At 52.0% G+C, this 23,644-nt stretch overlaps 2 protein-coding genes across 2 annotated transcripts; one reads left to right on the top strand and one right to left on the bottom strand.

Moving 5' to 3' along the window:
• Positions 1–6,220: 6,220 nt before the first annotated feature.
• On the bottom strand, positions 6,221–7,058 carry LOC124686548. The gene is made up of 3 exons (XM_047220478.1): positions 6,846–7,058; positions 6,533–6,726; positions 6,221–6,446 (listed from the first exon to the last, which is right to left on the bottom strand). The coding sequence occupies exons 1-3, from the start codon at positions 6,954–6,956 to the stop codon at positions 6,278–6,280; spliced, it is 474 nt and encodes a 157-aa protein (XP_047076434.1). The 5' UTR covers positions 6,957–7,058; the 3' UTR covers positions 6,221–6,277.
• Positions 7,059–15,707: 8,649 nt separating this feature from the next.
• Positions 15,708–17,893, top strand: LOC124686549 (flavin-containing monooxygenase FMO GS-OX-like 2). Its single transcript, XM_047220479.1, has 7 exons — positions 15,708–16,249; positions 16,371–16,441; positions 16,545–16,700; positions 16,780–16,862; positions 16,985–17,120; positions 17,292–17,465; positions 17,537–17,893. The coding sequence occupies exons 1-7, from the start codon at positions 15,712–15,714 to the stop codon at positions 17,741–17,743; spliced, it is 1,365 nt and encodes a 454-aa protein (XP_047076435.1). The 5' UTR covers positions 15,708–15,711; the 3' UTR covers positions 17,744–17,893.
• The last annotated feature ends 5,751 nt before the right edge of the window (positions 17,894–23,644 follow it).

Here is a 23,644-nt window from a genome sequence, read left to right on the forward strand (position 1 = left end):
ACCGGCACCGCCGCCTAATCAAATGCCTTCTTAATTAGTGCAATGACGACATAGTGTCAAAAAAAAATGTTCGATCGACCGGCAGGAAAGTCACGGCCACGAAATGCATGTTCCTGTTGCCACAGAGGTCAAGGCGATAAGAACAACACCAAGAATAGCTTAGAGCATCTCCACTCGTCCCCCCGACGAGGCCCCCGGCGAGCCTTTTTTCCATCCGGATGGCGTAATTCGGCCCAGTCGCGCCCCCGGTTCCTCGTTTTCGTCCGGATTTGGGCCTAAATTCATCCGGCGATCCCACGCCATCCCCGCCCCGGGGAGCGCTCGGGGACTCCGGACGAACGAAAGCAGCGGGAAATACCGAGGAAACTTCCCGCGCGTCCGGTGGCCCCAACTTGTCGGCGAGAGAAACCGATCGTCGTCCTCATCGCATCGTCTTCCGCGCGCCGTAAAAGCCTGCCGCCGGTCTGCATTCGCCGGCCACGCGGCGAGTTAATGTCGTCGTCTTCCGCGCACGCATCGTCTTCCGCGCGCACTAAAGGCTGCCGCCGGTCAGCTCGCCGCGGACGCGTCGCATTCCACGCGGCATTAATCCCCCCGCGCCAGCCGCGCCTATATACGCCGCTCCGCTCGCCGCGAGGCGTACCCCGTGCTCCACTCTCCCTCCACTCTCCCTCTACTCTCCCGATGGCGTTCTACGACGACGACGGCGCAGCCAACAACGGCTTCCCCCGCCGGTCGCTCCACGCGTGGGAGTGGCACCTCCTCCACCAGGCGGGGTACCCCTGCCCGCCGGACACGAGGCCTCCCGGCGGCGGGTGGCGGCTTAGTGCTGGCGGCGTACCAATCACGCCGCCGCCTCATGGCCACGCCCTCGACGTCGCCATCGAGGAGGCGCGGATGACCTTGACGGATGAGGAGCGCGCCGAGCCACGCCACCACCCCGACAACTACACGGCGTGGAACTCGTACTTCCTGCGGCGGTGGGAGCGGGAGCTCGCCTCCTACGACGGCCCGCCGCCTCCGCCTCCGCGCAACAACGCCGCGGGCCGCCGACGTTGGTGGAGCGCGCCGGGCCGGACACTCGAGGCCGTCCTCGAACACATCGAGGGCGGCAACTTCCCGGTGCTCATGATGCCCCCTCCATCGAGGGCATCGGCGAGCCGCCGCCGGGGAAACGTCTGGCAGCCACGGCGCATGGCTGCCAGCTCGTCGTCTTCCGGATCGGCGCCGAGGTCATCCTTGGCGCCGGTGAAGAGGAGGAGGCGACGTCACCTTCGACGCCGGTGCGCGTCAAGAAGGAGCCGGCGTCTCCGCCGCCGACCGAAGGGCGCAGCAGCCGGCGCCCTCGTCATCCGCGACCAGCCTTCCGCGCCGCGAGCGGCCGGAAGAAGACGAAGAAAGAGGCCGCCGCAAACCAGCTCGCCGAGGAGGAGGCGAAGCGCGCGGAGGACGCCGCGATGGCGGAGGCGATCGCCGGGTCGCCCGAAGGACATGGAGGAGGAGAAGCGCGCGGACGACGCCGCATCGGACCGGGCCAGCGCGCGGCCGGGAGCGCCGGAGGCGGAGCGGCAGCGGCGGGCCTGCTGGACCTGGCCGCCGCACGCCAACTCGCCGCCCGCGCCGCTCCAACCGCCAACGACGATGTCGCGCGCTACCGCCGTCCTGCGACACCTCCATCCGGCGTCGCTGTCCCCGTCGTCGACCTCGAGTCCTCCGACGACGAATGGTACAAGCCATCCCCGGGTGGGGAGACGCCGGCCGGGCAGCAGGCAGCCGGGCCGCGCAGCCGAAGGTCAACGACGACGGCTCCGACGACGACGGCGGCAACTACACGGTGTTCTACCGCCATTTCGGCATGTAGAGCGCCGTGTTTTAAATTTAGCATTTGAATTCCCTAGCCGAATTCGAAATATAGTCGAATTCGGCCTCTATGTATGAACTCCGCCCGTTATATAATAAATATCATTAAATTTAGTCTATATTCACCCGTTTTTAGCCGTAGTTTGTCAAGTTTCCCTTTTTTAAATTCGCATCGTCGACTTCGCCTGGGCACGCGGCTGGGAAACTACTACTTCCCACGCCAAATCTTCCTCCAATCCGGACGAAAATTTCGCCGGATTTGGGCGTGGGGAGCGCCAACGAGTGGGGATGCTCTTATGCACGTGTAGTCAGATGTCAAGGCGATGGAGATAAAGCCATAGCATCTCTTATCTGACGACGAGGGACGCATGGAGTGACGATGTGCAGGGTGTGGATCGAATCTAGTGGAGTTGGACCTGCGCCATATGCATGGACTAGTAGAGAAGTCCCCTCTAGTAGTCTACTCGAGAGTAGAGATTGACCAGCTTAAGCTGACTTTGGCTTGTTTGTGGTGAGCCTTTTTGCCGCAAGAAAATCGCACCTGGAGAAAACAATGGGAGTATGTATGTTGGTTACTGCAGAGTGATGAGGGAATCGCGGCATCAGGGCCTCAGGGGCCGGCTGTCGGGTGAACTAGCTGACCAGTTAGCGTAGGTGGACGGACGGCGAGCTATCATCAATGAATAATTAAGCCGGATTCGAGCTGTCGCTGAAAAGAATGGAGGTGAGGCGCATCTGGTTCGTGCGTTCAGACGAGTCTGGTCAAGGCCCGTACTGGACGTGGCAATAGTTTTCTTCACGACGACTACTACTACTACACTAGCAGACATTGTAATTCAAGCATCACGAATCTTTGGATGTCAGTCACAATCAACATTCCACCGCCCTCTTAGCTGCAAAATCCTACTAAATCAAAAGTAAACATAGCACAGCCGACCAAAGAAACTTGGGAGGCATAAACTGGATGGGGAAGAGCGAGACGGGAATGGCAGGAGAAGGGGGGCAGAGTGGAGAGATTATTGTACCACTGGGGCTCGACAGGTCCTCCTGCTTCCGGCGAACTGGGAAAGATTGGGTGTAGACTGTAGAGGAAGGGCAAGCTTCCGCTTCCGCACCTCCAAAGGCGGCGTAGGGAGTACGGTGTCGTGGGCGAAGGCGTGGTCCGGTGCCGGGTTGGTTGCAGACGCTGGTTCGCCGGATACCTCCGCAGCCGACGGAGAATACGGCACCGTCGTTGAGCAGCAAGGAGTATCGCGCGAGGAGGCGAGGCAAACGCGCGCACGAGGACGAGTGGCAGCAAGAGGAGGCCTAAAAACTGCGAGGGCACTGTTGAGGGGCGGCGCGGCGGCGCTCGCCATCAGCGGCGCAGACGAGTAGCACGCGGAGGGGCGATGCGACGGAGATTTTTTTTTAATCCACTTTGGTTGGAGTTGGAAAAAGGAATAAAAATAAAGTAAATTCAAGGAAGAGCTTTCTTTTTTTTAAGGGTCCCCCAGGGGGAGGTTGTGGAATGTTTTTTTTCTCCTCCATATGAAATACAACCCAGTTAAAATAAGACAGTTAAAATAAGAAGGAATAGGGGAATATTTGACCCTTCACTCCAAAAAGATGGTCCTATTGAAAAAGAAATAATCCAAAATAGAAATAAGTTTTTTTTTTCAAATTCAATTGTTTATTTATCTCTTATATTATTCCAAAATAAATTCTGGGGCCGGGCCGCACGCTCCCCTCCTAAGAATCTAAGATCTTGACACATCAGCTTTAATCACCAATCTCAAAGCCCCCAAAATCGTTAGAAAAACGGCAAATCTATTCTCAGGGCCCCTAAGAGTAGCCAAACACGGCGGGCTCGTGCATGGTCGTCGGATTTTAAGTGCACAAACGGGATCAGCTTGGACCATCCTTCTTTCCTCGTTCCAATTCACAATCTCGATCCCACACCGAACTAGGACGACCGAGCCCTACCCAGCCATTTCTCATCTCATCTCCTCTTCCCTCACCAACGCGACCCCTCGACGGCGACGCTCCCCCGGTTTCCCTTTGTCGGCGCGTTCCCTCCGATGACCTCCCGTCTCCCTCAGCCCCAGCCATGCTACCCTCCTCCCCCACTTCCTCTCAGCCGCCACTCCCACGTCAGATCTACCGCCGTCGCCCGAGCGTCCCATGAGAGAGCATGTGCAGCACAGGCCAGAGCGACGCGGCCAGCTTGCTCACTGGCATTCGCGTGCATACATGCTCGCGGCTCCAACGAGCTCGCCGGACCGGGCCGAGCAGCTTGGCCGAGGGATTCGATTTAGTCTATTTAAAAGCTACAGGTTATTTTGATAGATGGATGCATATTTGCTTTTTTTTTTGTAATTAACCTATTTTGAATTCATGGCAATAGAGGCATGAGAAATAAAAGTAGCTACATGGGCATTTGTTGTTCATGGAGATTGTCAGATTGCTATTAGCAATGCATGTTTTGTGAGAATATAGCTCAGCTTCTAAGAGCATTTCCAACATGCCTTGTAAACTGCGCGCGCTAAAAAAAACCACTGAAATGCAATGCGGGAGAGGACGCGCGAAGCTCCAGCATACCACCGGCGCCGGTGGCGGCAACGGCCGGGAGGAGGAGATCTGGGTGGGGCTTTTCCTGTTAGGGTTCGAGGCTCTCTGGAGCCGGTCGCGCGAGAGCGACCCGGGAGAGAAGGGGTTCCTGTGTACGGTCCAGGAGGAGATCGGGATCTGATTTTCCATAGGAAGAAAATGGGATCTCACTTGCACTGATATCAACTAAGGATAGGATGATGATTGATTAGTGCTAATGGCTAAATGTATTCCAAGGTGCCTAATCTAAATATCGTCAAGATTATAGCATAGTGTGAATGTATTGCCTAAGGTTGGACTCTAGCGAAATTTCAGCTTCGGGCATTCCTCTCTTGTCTAGATGTAGTTTGGTTGATCTGTTGTTGGATTTACTGATATAAATCTGTGATCCACATTCAGTCCTCCCATTAACGTTCTGCTCACGCATATCTTTTTTGTGGTGTGCTAAGGTGGTAGGTCTGAAGAGTTGTAATAGGTTTATGTGTTGTTTTGATATATTATAACATGGTTAATCTAATGTGTGTGTGATGTGCATATGTGTTGGAAGGAATTAGAGGCAAAAGAAAGAAAATAATAACTTTAGTGCTAACTAGTGGTTAACTTAAGCGAACACGCATGGGTAACTTCAGTGTTAACTAGTGGGTAACTTAACTGAACAAGTATGAGTAACTTTAGTGCTAACTGGTGAGTAACTACAATTTTAGCTAGTGGGTAACTAGTACATTAAAGCATGGTTAACTTCAACAATATTTTTTGGTGGGGTAACACTAATATTAACTAGCGAGAAAACAATACATGGTATGATGGGTAACTATAATATAATCGGTGGTTAACTACGATGTTAACTAGCCGGTAACTAGTGCATTCAAGCATCACCAAGATAGATTTAGTTACCCTTGCCATCTATTATACACGTATTACTTGTTGAGTTAACTATGTTTTTTTGGATGTAGTTTATCACCATAAAATTGATATAGTTATCGTGCTAGTATTTATGGGTTTCCAGCCTATAGTTACTTGTCTCCAATGAATTTATCATCCTAAATTGGTAACACTGTTATGAAACTAGGTCATAGCTTCTAAAATAAAAAAAACGAAAAAAACTCCGAAAGTGAGATCTAATCAAACCGAACTATATACGACATCCGAGTAACTCACTTGTTACATGTGGGTAATTTTTATACCCGGAAAAAGGTCATCAAAACATAGCAACAATGATCTAGTTTTGAAGATCTCGTCGCCCTCAAAACATATCCTAAACGGTTTGAGCGCAAAACCTTTTCAATTTTTGAATTTTGCATTCAACGCAGCTAACATCAACAGTTTTTCTACATGTATGCCCGTTTATATGATGGCTAACTTATGTGTTACACGGTGGGTAACTTAGGTGGTATAGCCCAGATTACTCATGTGTTAGAGGTGGGTAACTTTTGGCTCCAAAATAATGTTGTCGAAACTTATTAAATGGAATCTAGTTTGGAAGATGTCGTCGCGACAGTCCAACAATAAAAACGGTTCGTAAATCAGATAAGCGGTTTGTCCTACAAAAGATTTTAAATTTTCAAAAATTCATATTTAATGCTGATAATATCAGCACTTTAGTCCCTTTTTTTTTTTTGCTTTTCAGGACATACACGGTTGATTTTGCCGGAACATAACATGCACGCGGGTTTGGCAAAACATGACGTGCAGGACTCGAGTGACGCTGTCCAAACTCGGAACTGCCCGTCCAATTTGGTTAACTACCGGGCGTCAGGAGGCAGAGCCGGTCCCAGAAATTTTTTCTCCGCTAACATGCTTGGATCCTTGACCTCCGACCCAATTAACTCTACTTTCCCAATATCACGGCGTCCCACCACTCCTCATACCAAGTTTTTCTTCTCGGGCAAACCTCTGTGATCAGCCAATGCAAACCAAACGGGGACACCAAACCCACAGAATAAGCCCCCACATTGGTCAAGATACGGTTGGTTTTTTCTGTTCTCCGACACGAGCGCCTGAATACAGGGCAGATTATAATGAGAACAAGAAAGAGAATCGCATGTGTAGAAGCTGCAAATGTTTGAGATCGATCGACATTTACCAGTAGACATCGTTTGGTCTGGGCTTTACTTGCACGGAGAGTCGCTCGAGCAGCAAATTGTTCTCTCGGCCTATCTTCCCAGGAACCTTGTATTTACACACAATGTCAAAAATCATGTTGTAAAGCTCCTCTTTCTTCTCGTCGATCTGTTCTAAGCGAACCGCAACGTCTTTTTGCTCTTCAGTAGTAGTGGCCTGTTGCGACAGGGTTTGCGCAAGTACATAATTGAGTTTTTATCCACAAGTAGTAAAAGATTGAGTTACTACAGTAAAAGAAAAACAGAGACCCGCAAAAAAAGAAGTAATTTACGCACCCTAGTTCTGGCGAATCGCCTTGGGAATAGCTGTCGATGCTGCTCCGAGACTATCGCCGGCTGCCGCGTTCGCCAGAGCGCCCGGCCACAGAGCCTCATCGCCGCCGCCATGTCGATTCTAGCTGTACAGATCCACGCCCAGACTTTGCCCGCGACGACCACCTCCTTCGTCCCCGTCTCCCAACACGAAGTAGATTGCTGATCAAACAAGGAGATTTATTGGCCAGCGTACTTAGGGTTCCTCTCTCGCTTCGCCTCCCTGAAGCGTTGTATTCCGTAACGGAACCGTCGCGCAGCTTCTAAAGAGTTCCCGAAGGCCTACGTTCGCCAGCAGGCCCAGCCCAGATAAACGATCCACCTTTCTTGTTTCCAAAATACAAGTACTGTAGGTCCGAGAAATACAGATTGATTGGTTGGCTTGATTGGTTGGTTTGGATCAAAATACTACTACCTCCATCCCAAGGCTTAAGGCCTATTTTTTTCCAGAAAGTCAAACTATGTTAAGTTTGACTAAGTTTTTATCAAAAATCATTAACATGAAAAGTACAAAATCAATATCATTAGATAGATAATAAAATATATTTTCATATGGTACCTACAAAATATCATATTTGTTCATAAATTCTTCTAAAAGTTTGGTCAAACTTTACTTCGTTTGACTTTCTGAACAAAAAAATAAGCCTTAAGCCTTGGGATGGAGGTAGTATTTGCATTGGCTGATCACAGAGGTAAATTAAATCAGGGAGCGAACGCCTACGGATTAAAATAAAGATCACTGCTTCGTCTATTTTTTTTGAGGAAAAAGGCAGTCGTATCTACCATCCGATTAGATAGAAAGAGTGCTATGCACAGAATAACACAATTTATAAGAAAAACCGGATTCAAAAAACATACATGCTTGATTTATAAGCAAAACCGAGATGAAAACCACACAAGTGAGAAGACCCGTCATCCACACAACGCAGCCACCAAAGCATGAAATATACCACCAGGTCTAGGGTCGCTGCCCCCACGTACCAGCCAGAACGAGCTCTGCATTGCCCGAAGGTGAACCAGCCAAGTCGATAAACTCGTTATTCACACAGATCACCAAGTCGCCACCCAAGCACCATGACGACTATCTCGTTCTATTTCTAATTTCTACTGGGTACTGCTTCATCGTTGAACTAGTTTTCTTCTTGTTACAACTTGCAAGAAAAACTAAAGTAGCTCAGAGTAAAATCTCTACAGGTGGTTTCATTATACTACCTCCATCCTAAGGTTTAAGGCTTATATTTTTTTGAAAAGTCAAATAAAGTAAAGTTTGATCAAATTTTTAGAAAAATCTATGAACAAATATGATATTTTATAGGAATGTGGATTTTGTACACGCAGGTATGGGTATGGAAGTAATCTGTACCGTCCAGAATGTTGGTTGCTCTGAGATCCGAAAAAAGAGAAGGAGGAGGATTTCATTCATGTGTTGCGTCGTTTGCTGCTTCCCCCCGTCGTGGCCCGTCGTTCGCTCCGCTCGACACGGAGATTCTGTCCCGGACGGTCGGACCAGACAAGAGCGACTGCCCTCGTCGCTCCTCAATTTTTTCTGTCCCCTCAAGATTTCCCTTTTGTGCGCCGGACATGCCGGTGTGGCACCCGGTGCCGCCGGACCATATGTCGGCCTGAGGTTCCCCTTTTTCCTTCGAAGTGGGGGGTCTCCCTTCACCTTCTTGTTCCATTGATACACTATTATGCTTGTTAGACTAATACCTGAGAATAATCTTGTAGGCATATATTGGTCTGATTACTCTAGCTACGTCATTATTACCAAAATAATGGATAAGGGTAAAATGCCCTTACACTTTCGACTCTCTGGCGGAAGCCCATGAGTTCTACAACATGTACTCATGGGAGGTCGGTTTTGGTATTAGATATGGGAAAAACTACACAAACGGTAAAAACTACCGGTCATCGCAAGAACTGATCTGTCAGTTGGAGGTAAACATTTTTGCTGCTCCATTAGTATTACATGTTTGCATTCACCGGAGAGTAGCAGGTGTTATTTGTCCACACAGTAAAGAAATCCAAACTTGATTTCCCTTTTTCATTCAAAATGAAGGCTCATGGTTTGTTCTCTCCAGGGGTTTGACAAAAGGGACAAGAATTGATACCGCAACATGCATAAGTCAGGTGACATACTCCCCTTTACGAAGAAATCACTGCACACAATCTACCAACAGATAGCATTTGATCAGAAAGATGATGACATCAGAAAGATGGTGGATGCTACCTGCTCCACCATCTCTACCTCCCTACAGATGAGTGCTTCACTCTTCAACTCCAGCTCCATCCGTGCGGCTGCAAGCTCCTCTCCCAGAGTGAATAGCATAAAATCATCACTTTGACGGTAAAATTTACCATCTACCACCACTTTACGTTTGCGGGACCAAAAACCATCAGATTTTGCTCAGTCTATTGCGGAATGCGCTAAACGCGAATTGAACACAAATTGACACGAAATTTGACCAGTTGGGCCCATTGTCAGGGCTGAGGTGGAATCGCAATTACTGAACCTGCAACGTGGACCTAGGTCCCGCCTGTGAGGCAACATTAAAAAAACATGAAAAATCTAAAAAAAGGGAGAGGTCCTCTACTTCTACCTGCGGGCCGTCGGGCTGCTGCCAAAGGCGAAGCTAGAGGGTTGGGGCATTGGGTCCAGCTTGCTTACTTACCTGTAATCTTTCACTAATAGACCGTGGTAGAGACTAGACTAATGAAGAATTCAGAAAATTCATTGGGTTCATCTGAGAGCATCTCCAGCCGCGTCCCCCAAACCGTCCCCCAAACCGCGCCGGATTGAGCGTTTGGGGGACGTGTTTCGTTCGTGCCGCGTTTGGGGGACGTCGCTCCCCAGCCGCGTCCCCCAAACAAAATTTCGCAAATTTTAAACTTGACTAGATTCGATTAGATTCGTCCAAACTTACATAGATTCGAACGAAATTTGACTAACTTTAAAACTAAACCTAATCTAGAACCACTTGCGGCGGCCGGAGGCGTCGTAGTACCGCCGGAAGTTGTACATCTCGTCGGTGACGACCTCCCGCTTGACGCGCTCGTCGACGGGCTCGTCCACGGGCTCGTCCTTCACCAAGCCGCTTGGTCCTCGCCTCGCCGTCGTCGGTGAGGTCCACCAGCCGGCTTGCCGGAGTCGCGGATGGACATGGCGATCGCCGCGTCCAGGTTGCCCCTCCAGGCGTCCTTGTCGTCCATGGACGCCGAGAACGCCGCCCGCAGCCCCGGGCGGCCCTCGGGGTCGTCGCCGCCGGCGATGAGCCGCCGCCGCCGCTCGTACTCCGCCGGCGCAGCCGCCGCTCGCGACGCTTCCTCCGGCTCCTCCTTCACCTCCGGCTTCGGGATGAGGAGGGCGCCGCCGCGCCTCCCTTGCTGCCGCCCGCCGCCGCTACCGCCACGCCTCGTGCTGACGGGCGTCGCCGGCTCCTCCTTGACCTCCCGTTTGGGAACGGTATACGGCGCCGACCGGTACGACGACGACGGCGGCCGATCGCGCCGGCCCCGAGGAAGAAGAGTGCGAGGAGGACGAGTACGTCGTCCTCCTCGGCTGCCATTGAGGAGACGGCGGCGGCGACGACGCGCATCTCCAGCCGCGGAGCGCCGCTGCGGAGGCCGCGGATGACGTTCTCGAGGGTGCGCCCGAACGCCCCGCAACGTGGCGCGGCCTTCCTCGTTCCAGCCTGCTGGGCCCGCCGATGAGCCCGTCGGTGCTGTGCATCTCGACGTCGTACTTGGCCTTGAAGTACGTCGTCCACCGCCGTCGTTGTCCTTGGCCGCCCATGTCGGATCCGCCCGCTCCTCGGCGGTGAGTTGAGCCCGACGGGCCTTGATGGCGTCCCGCCATTGCCGCGTGTCCGGCTTCGGCGGCGGCGGGATGCCAATGCCGTTCACGGCCATCTTCCAGCCCGCCGCCGCTGGCGCAGCCGCACGTCCGGCGGGACTGGATACCGGGCGTGGTACAACGCCCACGCCTCCGCCACGGTGAGGCTGCCGCGGCCGAAGCCGTTCGCCGCGGCGATCTTGCGGGAGGACGAGCTCGACCAGTGGCGAGGCTCTCGGTAGGGCAAGGCCTGGCGGCCGCCCTACCTTAGCTGGCGACGAAAACTTTTCTATACCTAGGCTAAGCTACGCAGCGTATATGTAACGTACGTAAAGTAACGATCGATGGTTAGAGCATCCCCACTCGTTTGGGCTCCCCACGCCCAAATCCGGCGAAATTTAGCGCCGGATGGATGTAGTTTTTGGCCTGGGGAGGCCCATTTTTCCAGCCGCGAGCCCATGGACGCGCACCCACCGCGTGCATAGCGACGGTGCGGTCACCGGGAAGGGCAATCGTCGGAGTTCCCTCGCCGCATTGAACCGTCGCGAAGTGGACCGGAGAGCCGAAACGACTCGTCGGGAACGGTCGAAGTGGCCTCGATGCGAGAACCGCCGTAATGGAGCACGAACTCCGCGGAAGAGCAACCGGCGCTCTCTTTCGTCGAGAGACCTACATAAACGGTTTTCGACGGGCCGAGCCATTCATCTGTTCTCTCGTCACCATCCTCCGTCAACCATGAGCGATATCTCTTGGCCATCGGACACCGACAGGCGAGGGAAGCCGCCCGGATGGCGCCATTGGTGGGATCCAGCCGCATCGTCCCGAGCAGCGACGATTCCCCCCGCCGGCCGGCGAGGACGAGTTTGACGACGAGGAGGAGGACGAAGAGGCCGTGGAGCAGAGCCGAGGAAGAGGCCGAGGAAGAGGAGGAGGAGCAGGAGCGGGAGGAGGAGCAGGAGGAGGAGGACGAAGAGGCCGATGAGGACGACGACGAGGAGGACTCAACTTCCTCCGACGAGGAGGTGACGAGCCGGAAGCGTCGCCGCGACGACGATGAGGCGGGGCCTTCTAAGAAGAAGAAGAAGTAGTTTAGTTTTAAAGTTTTTATATGTAATTTCTATGTTTATTCGAATTATATTCGAAATATATATATAATCTATCTATGTTGCACCACTTGAGAGTTCAAAGCTTTCGTTCGACGAGGGTATTGCCGTAGATCGGGAAGACGAGGGTTTTGCCGTAGATCCGGGAAGACGAGGGTTTTGCCGTAGATCGGAGGCCATTGTCGCCGACAAGTTGGGTCCACGCCCGCTTTCACTCGTCCGAGTCCCCGAGCGCTCCCCGGGGGCCGGGGATGTCGTGGGATCGCCGGATGGATTTAGGCCCAAATCCGGACGAAAACGAGGAACCGGGGGCGCGACTGGGCCGAATTACGCCGTCCGGATGGAAAAAACGCTCGCCGGGGGCCTGTTCGGGGGGACGAGTGGAGATGCTCTTACGCATGGCATCTGCGCCGTCTGCATCGTGAGGGAATAGATCGATTCTGCGATTTGCTGGCCCGTTTGGGCCGTGAGTCCCTTGCTGGGCCTCCTTCCGAATGACCGAACGACGTGGTCATTCCAACTTCAAGCGCATCTCCTCGTCGTTCACTTGTTCGCATCGTCCAACCGAACGAAAGGTTACAGGAAACCGCTGGTGCCGACGGCTGACCTCTAGGGCTTTAGGATTCAGGCTCATGTCCTCCCGATCAGCCAACTGCTCCCGATCGAATAGATCCGAAGACGAGCCAGATATGGGACTGGCGAACGTCTGGGCAGCGGTCAGCAGGCAGCGGCACAGCACAGTGGCGAGCCGACGACAGGCTGAGGTAGATTGAACATTTGAAGTTGAATTCTAGGAGATGAGCAGGAAAGGGACAGGCCAGCAAAGTGGGGGGAATGGAAAAGGTAACAATGTTTATGTCTTTTTAAAAAAAAAAATCAGTAGGATACTAGCGTCTTATTTGACAAATTAGTAGATTTGATAAGGTATTTTGTGCCATTTTTCAAGTGGTAGCAACCCTAAACCAAGCTTGCAGGCATAGAGATTATTCAAAAGAAGGTAGAACCTTGCTATTGCCTTCTAGACGAATTAAAGCATTATTATAGGTACATTTGTTTGTTCTGCTTCTGCTGGAATATAAGTTGTTGTTACCATTATACTACTACTATATAATTATGCTTAATGTGATATAAATTATTAATGTGTCTAGACAATTTAGATTTTTTTTTCGTCTTACTGTTTTTTCTTTCGAGTTCGCCCGACCTAAAAACAATTTCGTCCTTCGCCACTGAGCTCGACATTTTTTGAGCGGCGAGGAGAGGATCTGGGAAGGGGGAGGCGGCGGCGACGAGAAGGATTATGATGAGCGGCGATAACTGGAGGGCGTCTTAAAACAGCGGCGGCAGCGGGTGGTTGCACGCAATAACTCCGGCGCGGACGGCCGAGCGGCCATGCACGACGAGACGCGTCCCTCGCGTCGCCCGGGAAAACAGGGACGCCATTAACGTCGCTTGACCAAAGGTAGGCGACGGGGTTTTAGCCTTCCGTGCCGCCGACGCGTCGGGCCCGCGTCGGTTGGCCTCGCTGCGTGTGTCCGGCGTCCCCGGAGCGTCCCCGTGGGACGGGGACGGGCCTCGGGCGCCGGACACCGTATCGGGGCGCGCCGGGACAAAAAAGGGCTTTGGGGCGCGCGGCCGGGAACGCTTGTGTCCCGGCGCGCCCCAAATCCCTTTGGGGGACGGTTTGGGGGACGCGACTGGAGATGCTCTGAACCCAATCATTGTACATCAGCTCCGCCACTGTGTGCTCCACGCCGGCCACCCGCTCGCGCCGCCGTCGCCGTCGGGCTCGCCCGCCCACCCGCTCGCGGCCGTCGGCTGCCTGCCCCTGCATCGCCCGCGCCTCCGCCGTGCTTGACCACCGCTGCATCGGCCGCGCCGCAGTCCCCTGTACCGCCCGCCGTTGCCCCGCAGCGGCCACGCCGCCAAGCCCGAGCAGCACCGCCGCCTGCTCCGCTCGCGCGCCTCCGGCCCCTGCTCCGACGCCACGCGCCGCCGGCCCGCTCGCTCGCGCCGCCGGCCCTCGCTCCGCGGCCGCGTGCCGCCATGCCCGAGCCACGCCGCCATGCCCGAGCAGCGCCGCCGCCCGCTCCGCTCGCGTGCCGCCGGCCCCGCTCCGCGCGCCGCGTGCCGCCATGCCCGAGCGGCCGCCGCCGCCCGCTCCGCTCGCGTGCCGCCGGCCCTCGCTCCGCTTGCGTGCCACCATGCCCGAGCCACGCCGCCGCCTGCTCCGCTCGCGTGCCGCCGGCCCCTGCTCCGCAGCCGCGCCGCCATGCCCGAGCAGCGCCGCCATGCCCGAGCCACGCTGCCATGCCCGAGCAGCGCCGCCGCGTGCCCTGCTCCGCAGCCGCGCGCCGCCGGAGCCTCGCCGGAGTTGGGCGGCATGGCCTACCCAGTTTCTTTTACTTTATTCTCACATTTGTTTTTTTAGGATTTCAAGATTTTTTTAATTGAGCTGACATGTGGGACCCAGTCCACATCACCAAATTATGCCACCTCAGCCCTGACTAGTAGGCCCAACTGGTCAGATTTCGTGTCAATTTGTGTTCAATTCGCGTTTAGCGCATTCCGCAAAAAACTGAGCAAAATCTGGTGCCTTTTTGTCCCGCAAACGTAAAGTGTGGTAAATTTCACCATCAAAGTGGTGGTTTTATGCTATTCACTCCCTCTCCCAGAATCTCCAAATATTTTTTTCTAGAAATTGACCAACTGCTCAACGTAGTCACGCACGAGATCAACCCATATCCATGTTTTTCATGGGTATGGCTCCTGGGGCAAGATAGATAAGAAAATGAGGGGGATTAAAAGGAATTCAACCCCAAAAACCAGATCGAAAACACCAATCTACAAAAAATGTAACCGAAAAAGACGCTGATCGAAACACAAAAATCGAAGGGGGGGGGGGGGGGAAATCCTTACGTTTGTTCCTATTCTACTACAGGAGTAGTAATCTCGGTTAGCGTTCGTGGTGGTATTGGATCTTTTTTGGCATATAGGGATTTTGCAGGCGCAATGTAGCTGGGGTGGGGAGATCGGATCGGAGAGTTCTTCCTCCATACCGCGGGTCTAGGACCATGCGCAGCCGGAACCACCGCTGCTGCGGCGATGGGCAGTACCGCCGCTGCTATGCATGGACGCTTCGCTCAACATCGTCGGAAAACGGGGGAGAGAAATTATGGGAGAGAAGGCAACTAGGCAAGAGCTGACATAGAAGGGGATGGAGGAAGGAGAAGACACGGGAGAAAAGCATGTCCCAGGAATCTCGTGTTCCTGCCTGTTGTCCAGGAATCTCTGTGCCTATCTGCCTGCCTTTATGTCGTTTCCCACTTTTCTGCACTGCCGAGAGAAATGCAAGAAAGGTACACGTAGGGATTCTTCCGCATGTTACCTTCTTCGGATCTCAAAGCAACTAGTTATTTTGAACGGTGACGATAGCTTCCTTACCCATACCTGCGTGTACAAAGTTATTTCCGATTGTTAAGAACGTGAATGACACTTTAAAAAAAATATTGTAATTTTCTTTTTTTTGACAGGGTCATATTAATAAAAAAGTGTTGACATATTTCGTTAATTATTGTTGGTTATATTTTAGTATATTATTATTATTGGTACTGATACATAATATTGTTGTCAAATTAAATAAAAGCTACAATCTTTAAGCGAATGAGAATTTTGAATTTTTTCGTGAAAATATCTTCAGATAAAAGAAACATCAAATAGTACAAAATACGGGAATTTAACAATCATCAAGCAGTGGTATTAATTTTTTAAAGTGGCTTGACTAGCAGCAGTCTAGCAGTTTACCACCGCCACAAGATACAAATTTTCGATATAAAAAAAAACACGATATAGGGAGGAAACTTTCCTCTGTATCGGTCGCTCCCTCCCGATCGATCTGATGCCGTCGCGCTCGCTCCGCGTCGCCGTCATCGGCGCCGGGGCCGCCGGCCTGGTGGCGGCGCGCGAGCTCCGGCGCGAGGGCCACACCCCCGTCGTGTTCGAGCGCACCGACGACGTGGGGGGCACCTGGGTCTACGACGACGCCGACGCCACCGCCTCGCGGGACCCGCTCGCCGCCCGGCGGTCGAATCTGTACGCTTCCCTCCGCACCAATCTCCCCCGCCAGAGCATGGGCTTCCTGGACTTCCCCTTCGCTGCTGGCCCCGACGGCGACCCCCGCACGTTCCCCGGCCACGCGGAGGTGCTCCGGTACCTCCGGGAGTTCGCGCGGCGGTTCGACCTCCACGGGCTTGTCCGGCTCGAGACTGAGGTCGTCAGGGTGAGCAGGCACGCGAACGCGAACTCGAGCTGGCGCGTCAGGTACTCGAGGAAGTTGGCCGGCAGCGAGAAGCGCGAAGAGGAGGAGGAGGAGGTGTTCGACGCCGTCGTCGTCTGCAACGGCCACTACTACCAGCCGCACGTCGCCGATATCGCCGGTAACGCTTCCATCACTGGTCAACCGAGGTCAATTAATTCGTAACTAATTGCATTTGTATTGGTCAACAAGTGCGGATGTCTGAATATGTCGTGAGTTCGTGACATACTGTTAATTTGCAGGCATGGATGCTTGGCCTGGGAAGCAGCTGCACAGCAACACTTACCGTGTGCCCGAACCTTTTCAGGGTCAAGTGCGTCAGTAACTGTGTTTTTTGTACGTCTATTAACTGTTTTGATGCATGTTTGGATCAAATATGATTTTCTCAACTTTCAACAATATATATCTGTTGGCAGGTCGTGGTGGTGATAGGGTGTTCAGTGAGTGGAATGGATATTTCGAGGGACATCGCCGGTGTTGCCAAAGAGGTCCATGTTGCCAGTCGATCGGCACCTGATGCCACTTGCGAGAGGCTGCCTGGCCATCATACTAACATATGGCTTCATTCCATGGTATGTTTTCTCTGTCACGCACAATACAATCATTCTTCTTATTTTCACAGATCCAATGATAATGTATGGCATCAGGCAGGTCGACCGTGCTGAGGAAGACGGTAGTGTGGTCTTTCCAGACGGCAGTCGTATCAAAGCAGATGTCATCCTACACTGCACCGGGTACGGTTGCTCATTATCTCCTAGTATATAATATGCATACCGTCATTGTGTGTCGAATTTCGTCAAGAAAACCAGCTCAAAAATGTATGATGCCTCTCCCTGTCTATCTTATCTTGAGATAGGTACGAGTACAGCTTCCCGTTTCTCGGTGACGATGCAACTATCTCCGTGGACGACAACCGTGTCGGCCCACTCTACAAGCATGTGTTCCCACCACAGGTGGCTCCTCAACTCTCCTTCATCGGATTGCCTCTCAAGGTTCGTTCAGACCGATCGTCGAAATTACACACCCTTGTGTCATTAGCTACTTAGCATATTCAGTAGCTTTTTAGCTTGAGAACTTTTATTAAGTAGTATTATTATTCTATTTATAAATTACGGTTACCAAGCCTGTAATGATTATCGCCATCTCCGTCATCGTGCGTCCAGGTGATCCCTTTTACGCTCTTCGAGCTCCAGAGCAACTGGGTGGCCGGAGTTTTGTCAGGAAGAATCGAGCTCCCTTCTGAGGAGGAGATGATGCGAGACGTGATGGCCTTCTACTCAGGCCTGGACGCTCGCGGATGGCCCCGAAGATACACCCATGTCCTGGGAGACCTCGAGGTGCGCGCCTAGCGATCTCGACCTGGTTGCTGCTTGAGATTTATGATAAGTTTGTTCTAATGTTTCTGCAGTTCGAGTACGAGAACTGGCTCGCGGGGCAATGCCGGCGGGAGTGCATTGAGGACTGGAGGAGAGAGATGTTCGCCGTGTCCATGCAGGACAATGTGGATCATCATGGGAACCACAGGGACATGTGGGATCGTGGCGACCGCGACCATTTGTTAGTCCAAGCAAACCGAGAATTCACCCAGTATTTTCCTGCAGCTCTTCAGCCATAATCCTCCTTTGTTAAATTGTCCACAAAAGAAGAATGCTCCCTAGTTCACATTGACTGCATGCAAGGATTTGGATACAGGAAAAGTTCCCAGGGTTGGGATTTCATGTAAACAGAAATTACTGATATAATACAAAATTGGATATTGAAGTCTTTAATGTTTAAGCATTTCAAAACTGGGAGCAGAGTTCTAGGCTTCATTTTCAGCAGCAGGATTCCCTCCAGCTCCTACCGTGTGATCCTCTGTCCCAATGGAGCCTGTCCCTGATATCTATAGAACACTTCCACTACCACCTCCACGAGTATCCTGGATTGTTGTCTGGGACTTTTCCCTCAACAAACTAGCAGTCATCTATGAAACGGAACAAATGAACTACACAGGTAGGGTCCTAGTGAGGTTGGTAGTTCTTCCTTGGCTTGGCGACGACATGGGAGTGGTATAATAGAACTGTAGAGGTGGTCTTGTGCTTGGGTGAAAACCATGCTTAGAGGTTCAGAGGTGATGGCGCCGTAGGGCATCAGTCGCCTACTTGGGGGCTTTGTCTTGAGCTCTAACATTGTATCGGCATCTAGTTTGTTCTGTAGGTGAAATCCTACAAGTTCTTTACTAGTTGAGGAAATAGCTGTGTCAAGCTGCATCCTTAGGAGCCTGGAAAGCATTAGCAGCAAGGACCGGTGACATGGACGGGATAGGAGCCACAAGAGCAACAGGGCGGACATGAGTCGAATACCACACATATATATGTGCATGAAGGAAACGAACTCACCATAATTGGTGCTATCGAACATCACCAGGCAGCGAGAAATAGTCACATAGCCTGAGGATGAAGAGGAAGACATCTCACCCATGTTTACTTTTTTGTCAACTCTCAAATCTCAGCCCAACAAACATGAAACAAGCCTGAGCAATCTTGCTCAGCCCCGAGCGACCACACACAGCTGCGAGCTAGCAGGTGCCAGGGGCGGGTCCATGGCGGATTGGCATCGGTAGTGGCCAGATCCAGGCAGAACGAGGCAGGTGCGGCTGAGGCGATCTAGGGGCGAGCAAATCAGGGCCATGATGGTGGCCGGTAGTAGTTTGCAAGACGAGGAAGCACCACTCGGACAAGGGAAACATAAGTTACACCGCACGGGAGGGGGGGGGGAGATGGAGGCAGTAGCAATAAGGGTGTGAAACATTTGCAATAAGGGTGTGAAACATTTCATTGGAAAACCTGTTATAAAAGGCACATCGAACCTGTTACAAACACGATAAGCAAATAACGAAGAACGAACAATAACACACTCATGGGACTTGGCGATTGACCTTAGCGCGCTCGTCAGAAGTTAGTATCCCCTTTTATAAGAAGTTGGATCACAACATAATATAACATTGTCATAAGCCTTCTCAAAGCTTGTTTTAAATATGAGTTTATTTTGCTATTTTTCTGTGAACCTCATGTACTCAAAGTTTTTTTTGCCGGTAGAAAAAACATCCGGGGGGGATATTGTTAAAAGAAAAATTTGGGAACTTTGTGTTCGGTATGATCATTTATCGTGGTGCTCGATACCGTTTTTTTGCCCGGTAACCGAAACCTTGGTAGGTATGCACCCAAATAAATTTTAATTTTCTATGTCTAAGTGGCAAGCCATTGATGGTCTTCGAGGGAGATGTATCTAAACCCCCTCCTCTCCCGACCCCTTCCTCTCCCGACCCCCTCCCCAACCCTAACCGCCGCCGCCGGGGCAAAGACCCTCGGGGCGTGGCGGCGGCGGGGTCCTTTCCTCGCCGACGTGGGGGACGGCGAACGGGCTCTCCCCTCCTCGACGCACGCGGCGACGGCCGGCGCGGATGGTGATGGGTGGCGGCGGCTCTTGCGCTGAGGTCACCCCTCCCCTCCAGTAGGCTTCCACCCGCAACACACCGGCAGGGGCTGGTGGTGGGCGGCGGCCAGGCCCTCGGTCAGCGCCATGCCCTCCCCCCCCCCCGCCTCTCGTCGGTGCGTGGAGGCGATCTCGGGCTTCTTCCGCGTCACGAGGGCGCCTGGGGCAGCAGCCTTGGGTTCGACGGAGGAGGTCGCTCTCTTCTACGCCGAAGAGGGTCGGCCTGCGGTTGGTGGTGGTGGATCTTTTGATCTATCACCGTGATCCGGCGGCGAGATGGATGGGCATGGAAGCCGGCGATGGTGTCGCCAGTGGAGGGTTGGATTGGCCAGCCCGGGATGGTCGCCGACGTGGGGGTCCTACCTGTATAAAGGCGGCGGTCCTAGGGCCTCTCTTGCGTGAAGAGGAGGACCTACCGGAGGCTTGGACTCGTGATCTGGCCGGTGGGTTGAGTTTCGGAAGGCTCCGCCGGCGAATGTAACAGTGCTTTGCCTGGAGTTTGCTGGATCGGAGGTATTCGGTCGTGCGCACCTATGCTTTTATTCCGACTGATTGGTTCTGGAGGGAGCGGCGCGAAGCTCTTTTTCTGTGTTGACATCAAGTGACTATGGATCCATGATGAAAGTCGGAAGAAGAGAATTTCATGAAGGCCGGAGGGGAGGACTAGCTAAGGGAGGTTCAAGTCTCCGCGCTGTTGAGAGACTTGCTTGGTGTTCCGGGCTTCACAAGCAGCGAGTATGAAAGTGGGGGCGACAACACAGTGTTAAGTGCGAGTCCTCCCTTTCGTGGTGAAAACCAAAGGTCCGGTCTTAACCGGTTGTGCCTCGGCAATGGTCTTGGTGGAGGCATTGTTTTGAGAGCGGGGACTATCTTCGTGGTGAAAACCTAAGATCTTTGATCGGGCGACGACGGTGTTTGAGCACTGTTTCCTTCTTGGAGGCGTCGTTTTTTGGAGAGTCTGTAATTCAGGTGTTGTCTTGGCGGTGGATGTATTGCTGTTGTTAGGCCCGAGATACTGTAGCGGGACTTTTGTTTCTTAGTTTTCTTTTCCTTTTTTTGACTGTGTGCATCCGTAGTGCCATTAGGGTGGTGCGTTGTTGCAGAGGCTAGGTGCAATTGGTATCTTATTGATATTAATATATTTCCTTTATCGAAAAAGTGGCAAGCCATCAGATAACCTTGCATCCACCACTGCACAAATCTCAACTAGTAAGAAACATCGATAGGCTCAAAGTGTTGAGTTCGACGCAAGGAAGTCTCTGGCCACTTAGATTTAGCAATGCCGGCATGATCTACCCATGCCAATTTTCCGTTTAGTCAACCTTTTGTTTCTGATAATAGGAATCAGGGTTTATCCCTTGCTCAAAAGAAGAAATTGTGGATGTCATGAGTCACGAGAGAGATAAGATGAACAAACATGCTGTCCAGGGAAGTTAATCTCGTGTGAACTTGGTATTTCATTGCGAGTGTGGATTTTGTACACACAAGTATGGGTGTGGATGCAATCTGTACCGTCCGTGCTAGTCTTGAGATCGACGCCACCGGTAGCAACTTGTTTTCTATTCTGTTATCGCTCGAATTTATCTGTCACTTCAATCTTTGCTTTTCCCTTTTTTACGCCGCCCGACACGGGAACACCGATCGCACGCCTACTCTCTGCAGGGAGAGATTCTGCCGTACCCAGAAAAAGAGAGAGACCGTCCCGGTCGCCATTGCCCCTCTCGACCTTGATTACTCCGACCAAATCTTCGCTCTCGTTGATGGCGAGAAACAAGTTTTTCTCTCCAAGTTCTTCCGCGGCGAGATCCCACCCCGATTCCAGCATCGGCCCGACCGTTGACTTGGAGAAGGAGCAGATCGACCTCACGCGTGTCGCGGGGCGATGAGGAAGTGGATCGGGTTGAGGCCGGATACATGGGGCTCTTGAGAAGAGCCGCTCTTCGGGTGCGGCCAGGGTGGAGGCGCGCCTCCATGCCCCGCTCGTACCGGAGCTCCGCAGCCAGGGAGCACTTGGCGCGGTCGAGCTCAGCGTCCTCCGCGGCTCCGCAACCAGCTTCCACACCATGATCAGGTACATCTTGAGCAGATGCCGCTGCGTCTCCGTGTGCGCGGAGAGGGCGGTGTTTCCGCGGCCGCCGCGTCCCTGGCCGCGCTGGAGAGGTCCTTCGCAACCTCCGCTTGGTGTCAAAGAGCCTTGTGAGCTCCGCGACCACGGCGGCGTTCGCGGACCGAATCGCCTCGCCGTCGTAGGGGAACCGCACGAGCTGCGCGCTCCCCGTAGGCCGCCTTGACGAACAGGTTGGCGATGAGGGAGTCCGCGAGCGCATCCGGCAAGACGACCGACACCGTCATTGGGACCCTTTCGCAAAGTACCAAGCGCCGCGTCCCTCGCTTCCTCTCTCTCGTCTAACTCTTTTTGGACTCTCGTCCATCTCTCTCCCTCATCGCGTGTGTGCATGTGCTTTCTGAACTTCTTGCAATTTCGTTCGTGATCTCAAGTTTTCAAGATTTTTTTTCATGATAAGTGGTTGTTCTTGCTTATTTGATATTTTTGTACAATAACATGTTTTTGGTTCACAGCTATAGATTTTCTGAACCTTAGCTTAGTTGTTTTATGCAAAACGTTGAGTATTGTGAAATTTTGTTCATAATCTCTTCATTATTTCTTGTTTCTTGTTCTGAAATGAACATAGATATGTTGTTCTTGGCCCAAAATCCTCGTTGGAAAAATAATTGTGAAAATTTACAGTAAAAATGCATACTTGGAGTTCACTCCTTTTCAATCTTGTTCAAGTGATTTTGTTAGTTCAGTTTTAAAAAGTACGGTTTTGTTTGCCTTCTTGACCGGTTGACCCCCCGTTATTCAGCGCAGACCTGTTTCTTTTGCATGCATGTTCGTGATAGTTGCATAGCTGCGTAGCCACGCTCCTCTCTCTCTCCCTTCTAAAAAATGTCATCTAGGTGTGGAACATTTGCGGAATTCAGACACGGTTTTTCCCGCGACTTTGCTCGGATGGACCGCCCTGATGATACAAAGTTGGGCTGGAATTTCTGTTGACCAGTTTTAGTCGAAATGTTTCATGATGGCTCGTTGACTCGGCGTCCTTTTTTTCTTGTAATTCTGCAGGTTGTGTGGAGAATCGTTTGAGAGTTTAATTGAGTTGTTGGTACAGAGTTTAATTGAGTTGTTGGTAAGTGCTAACCTTTCATGTTTTAGGTACTCCAGATCTGTTCAATGGAATTTAGAAACACCTCAAAGAAGTCCAAACGCAACAAGATTTCTTTCAGAGAGTAGAACACAACAAGATTTCTGTTGCTTGCTCAGTGACATGCTGGAGTAACACGGCGCAGCTGTACCATTTTCTTTTCTCTTTCAGTTCTCACATTGGTATGTAAGAATAGCCACATAGATTGTTAGTCAGAATTGGTGGAACGAGCATGACTACAGTTTCAGAACTTGTATAATTCACAGCGCCGTGATCTTTAACATTTTGTAATATATAATCCAAGTGCTTGTATGCATTTGATAATATCAAGTTCTCGGCTTGAATTCATATTGTCTTCTTAATGTATGCGAAATGGCTACATATTGCACAAGAGTTCAAATCCATATATGTCGTCTTCTTAATATCAATAGTCATGGCCTAGATCGAAGGATATTGCACAGGAATCCGTATTGCAGTGAGCTACTGGTGGCTGCATGACATCACCATTGAAGAGGAGGGGCAAACGTACTAGACAGAGGAGGGAGAAAAACGAGAGAAAGAAGAAAAGAGAACTGTGGGAGATGCGGAGCAATGAATGGCTGTCGTTTTGGGGGAATCCTATGGACCTGACCCATAGGTATGTCCATGACGCGGAATAGTTGGTGTCTCGGCGTCAAAGCCGGGCCTGACAACTTTATGTCTCCTCCGAAAAATGCAGAAAATGAAGACAATGCAATTCTGTCAAAGCAACTTTTTCCGGATCTTAAAGCATCCAACGGTACAGATAGCATCCATACCCATGCTTGTGTGTACAAAGTCATTTCCGATTTCATTGC

The sequence above is a fragment of the Lolium rigidum genome, chromosome 2 (genome assembly GCF_022539505.1).
Source record: "Lolium rigidum isolate FL_2022 chromosome 2, APGP_CSIRO_Lrig_0.1, whole genome shotgun sequence".
Classification (NCBI taxonomy): Eukaryota; Viridiplantae; Streptophyta; class Magnoliopsida; order Poales; family Poaceae; genus Lolium; species Lolium rigidum.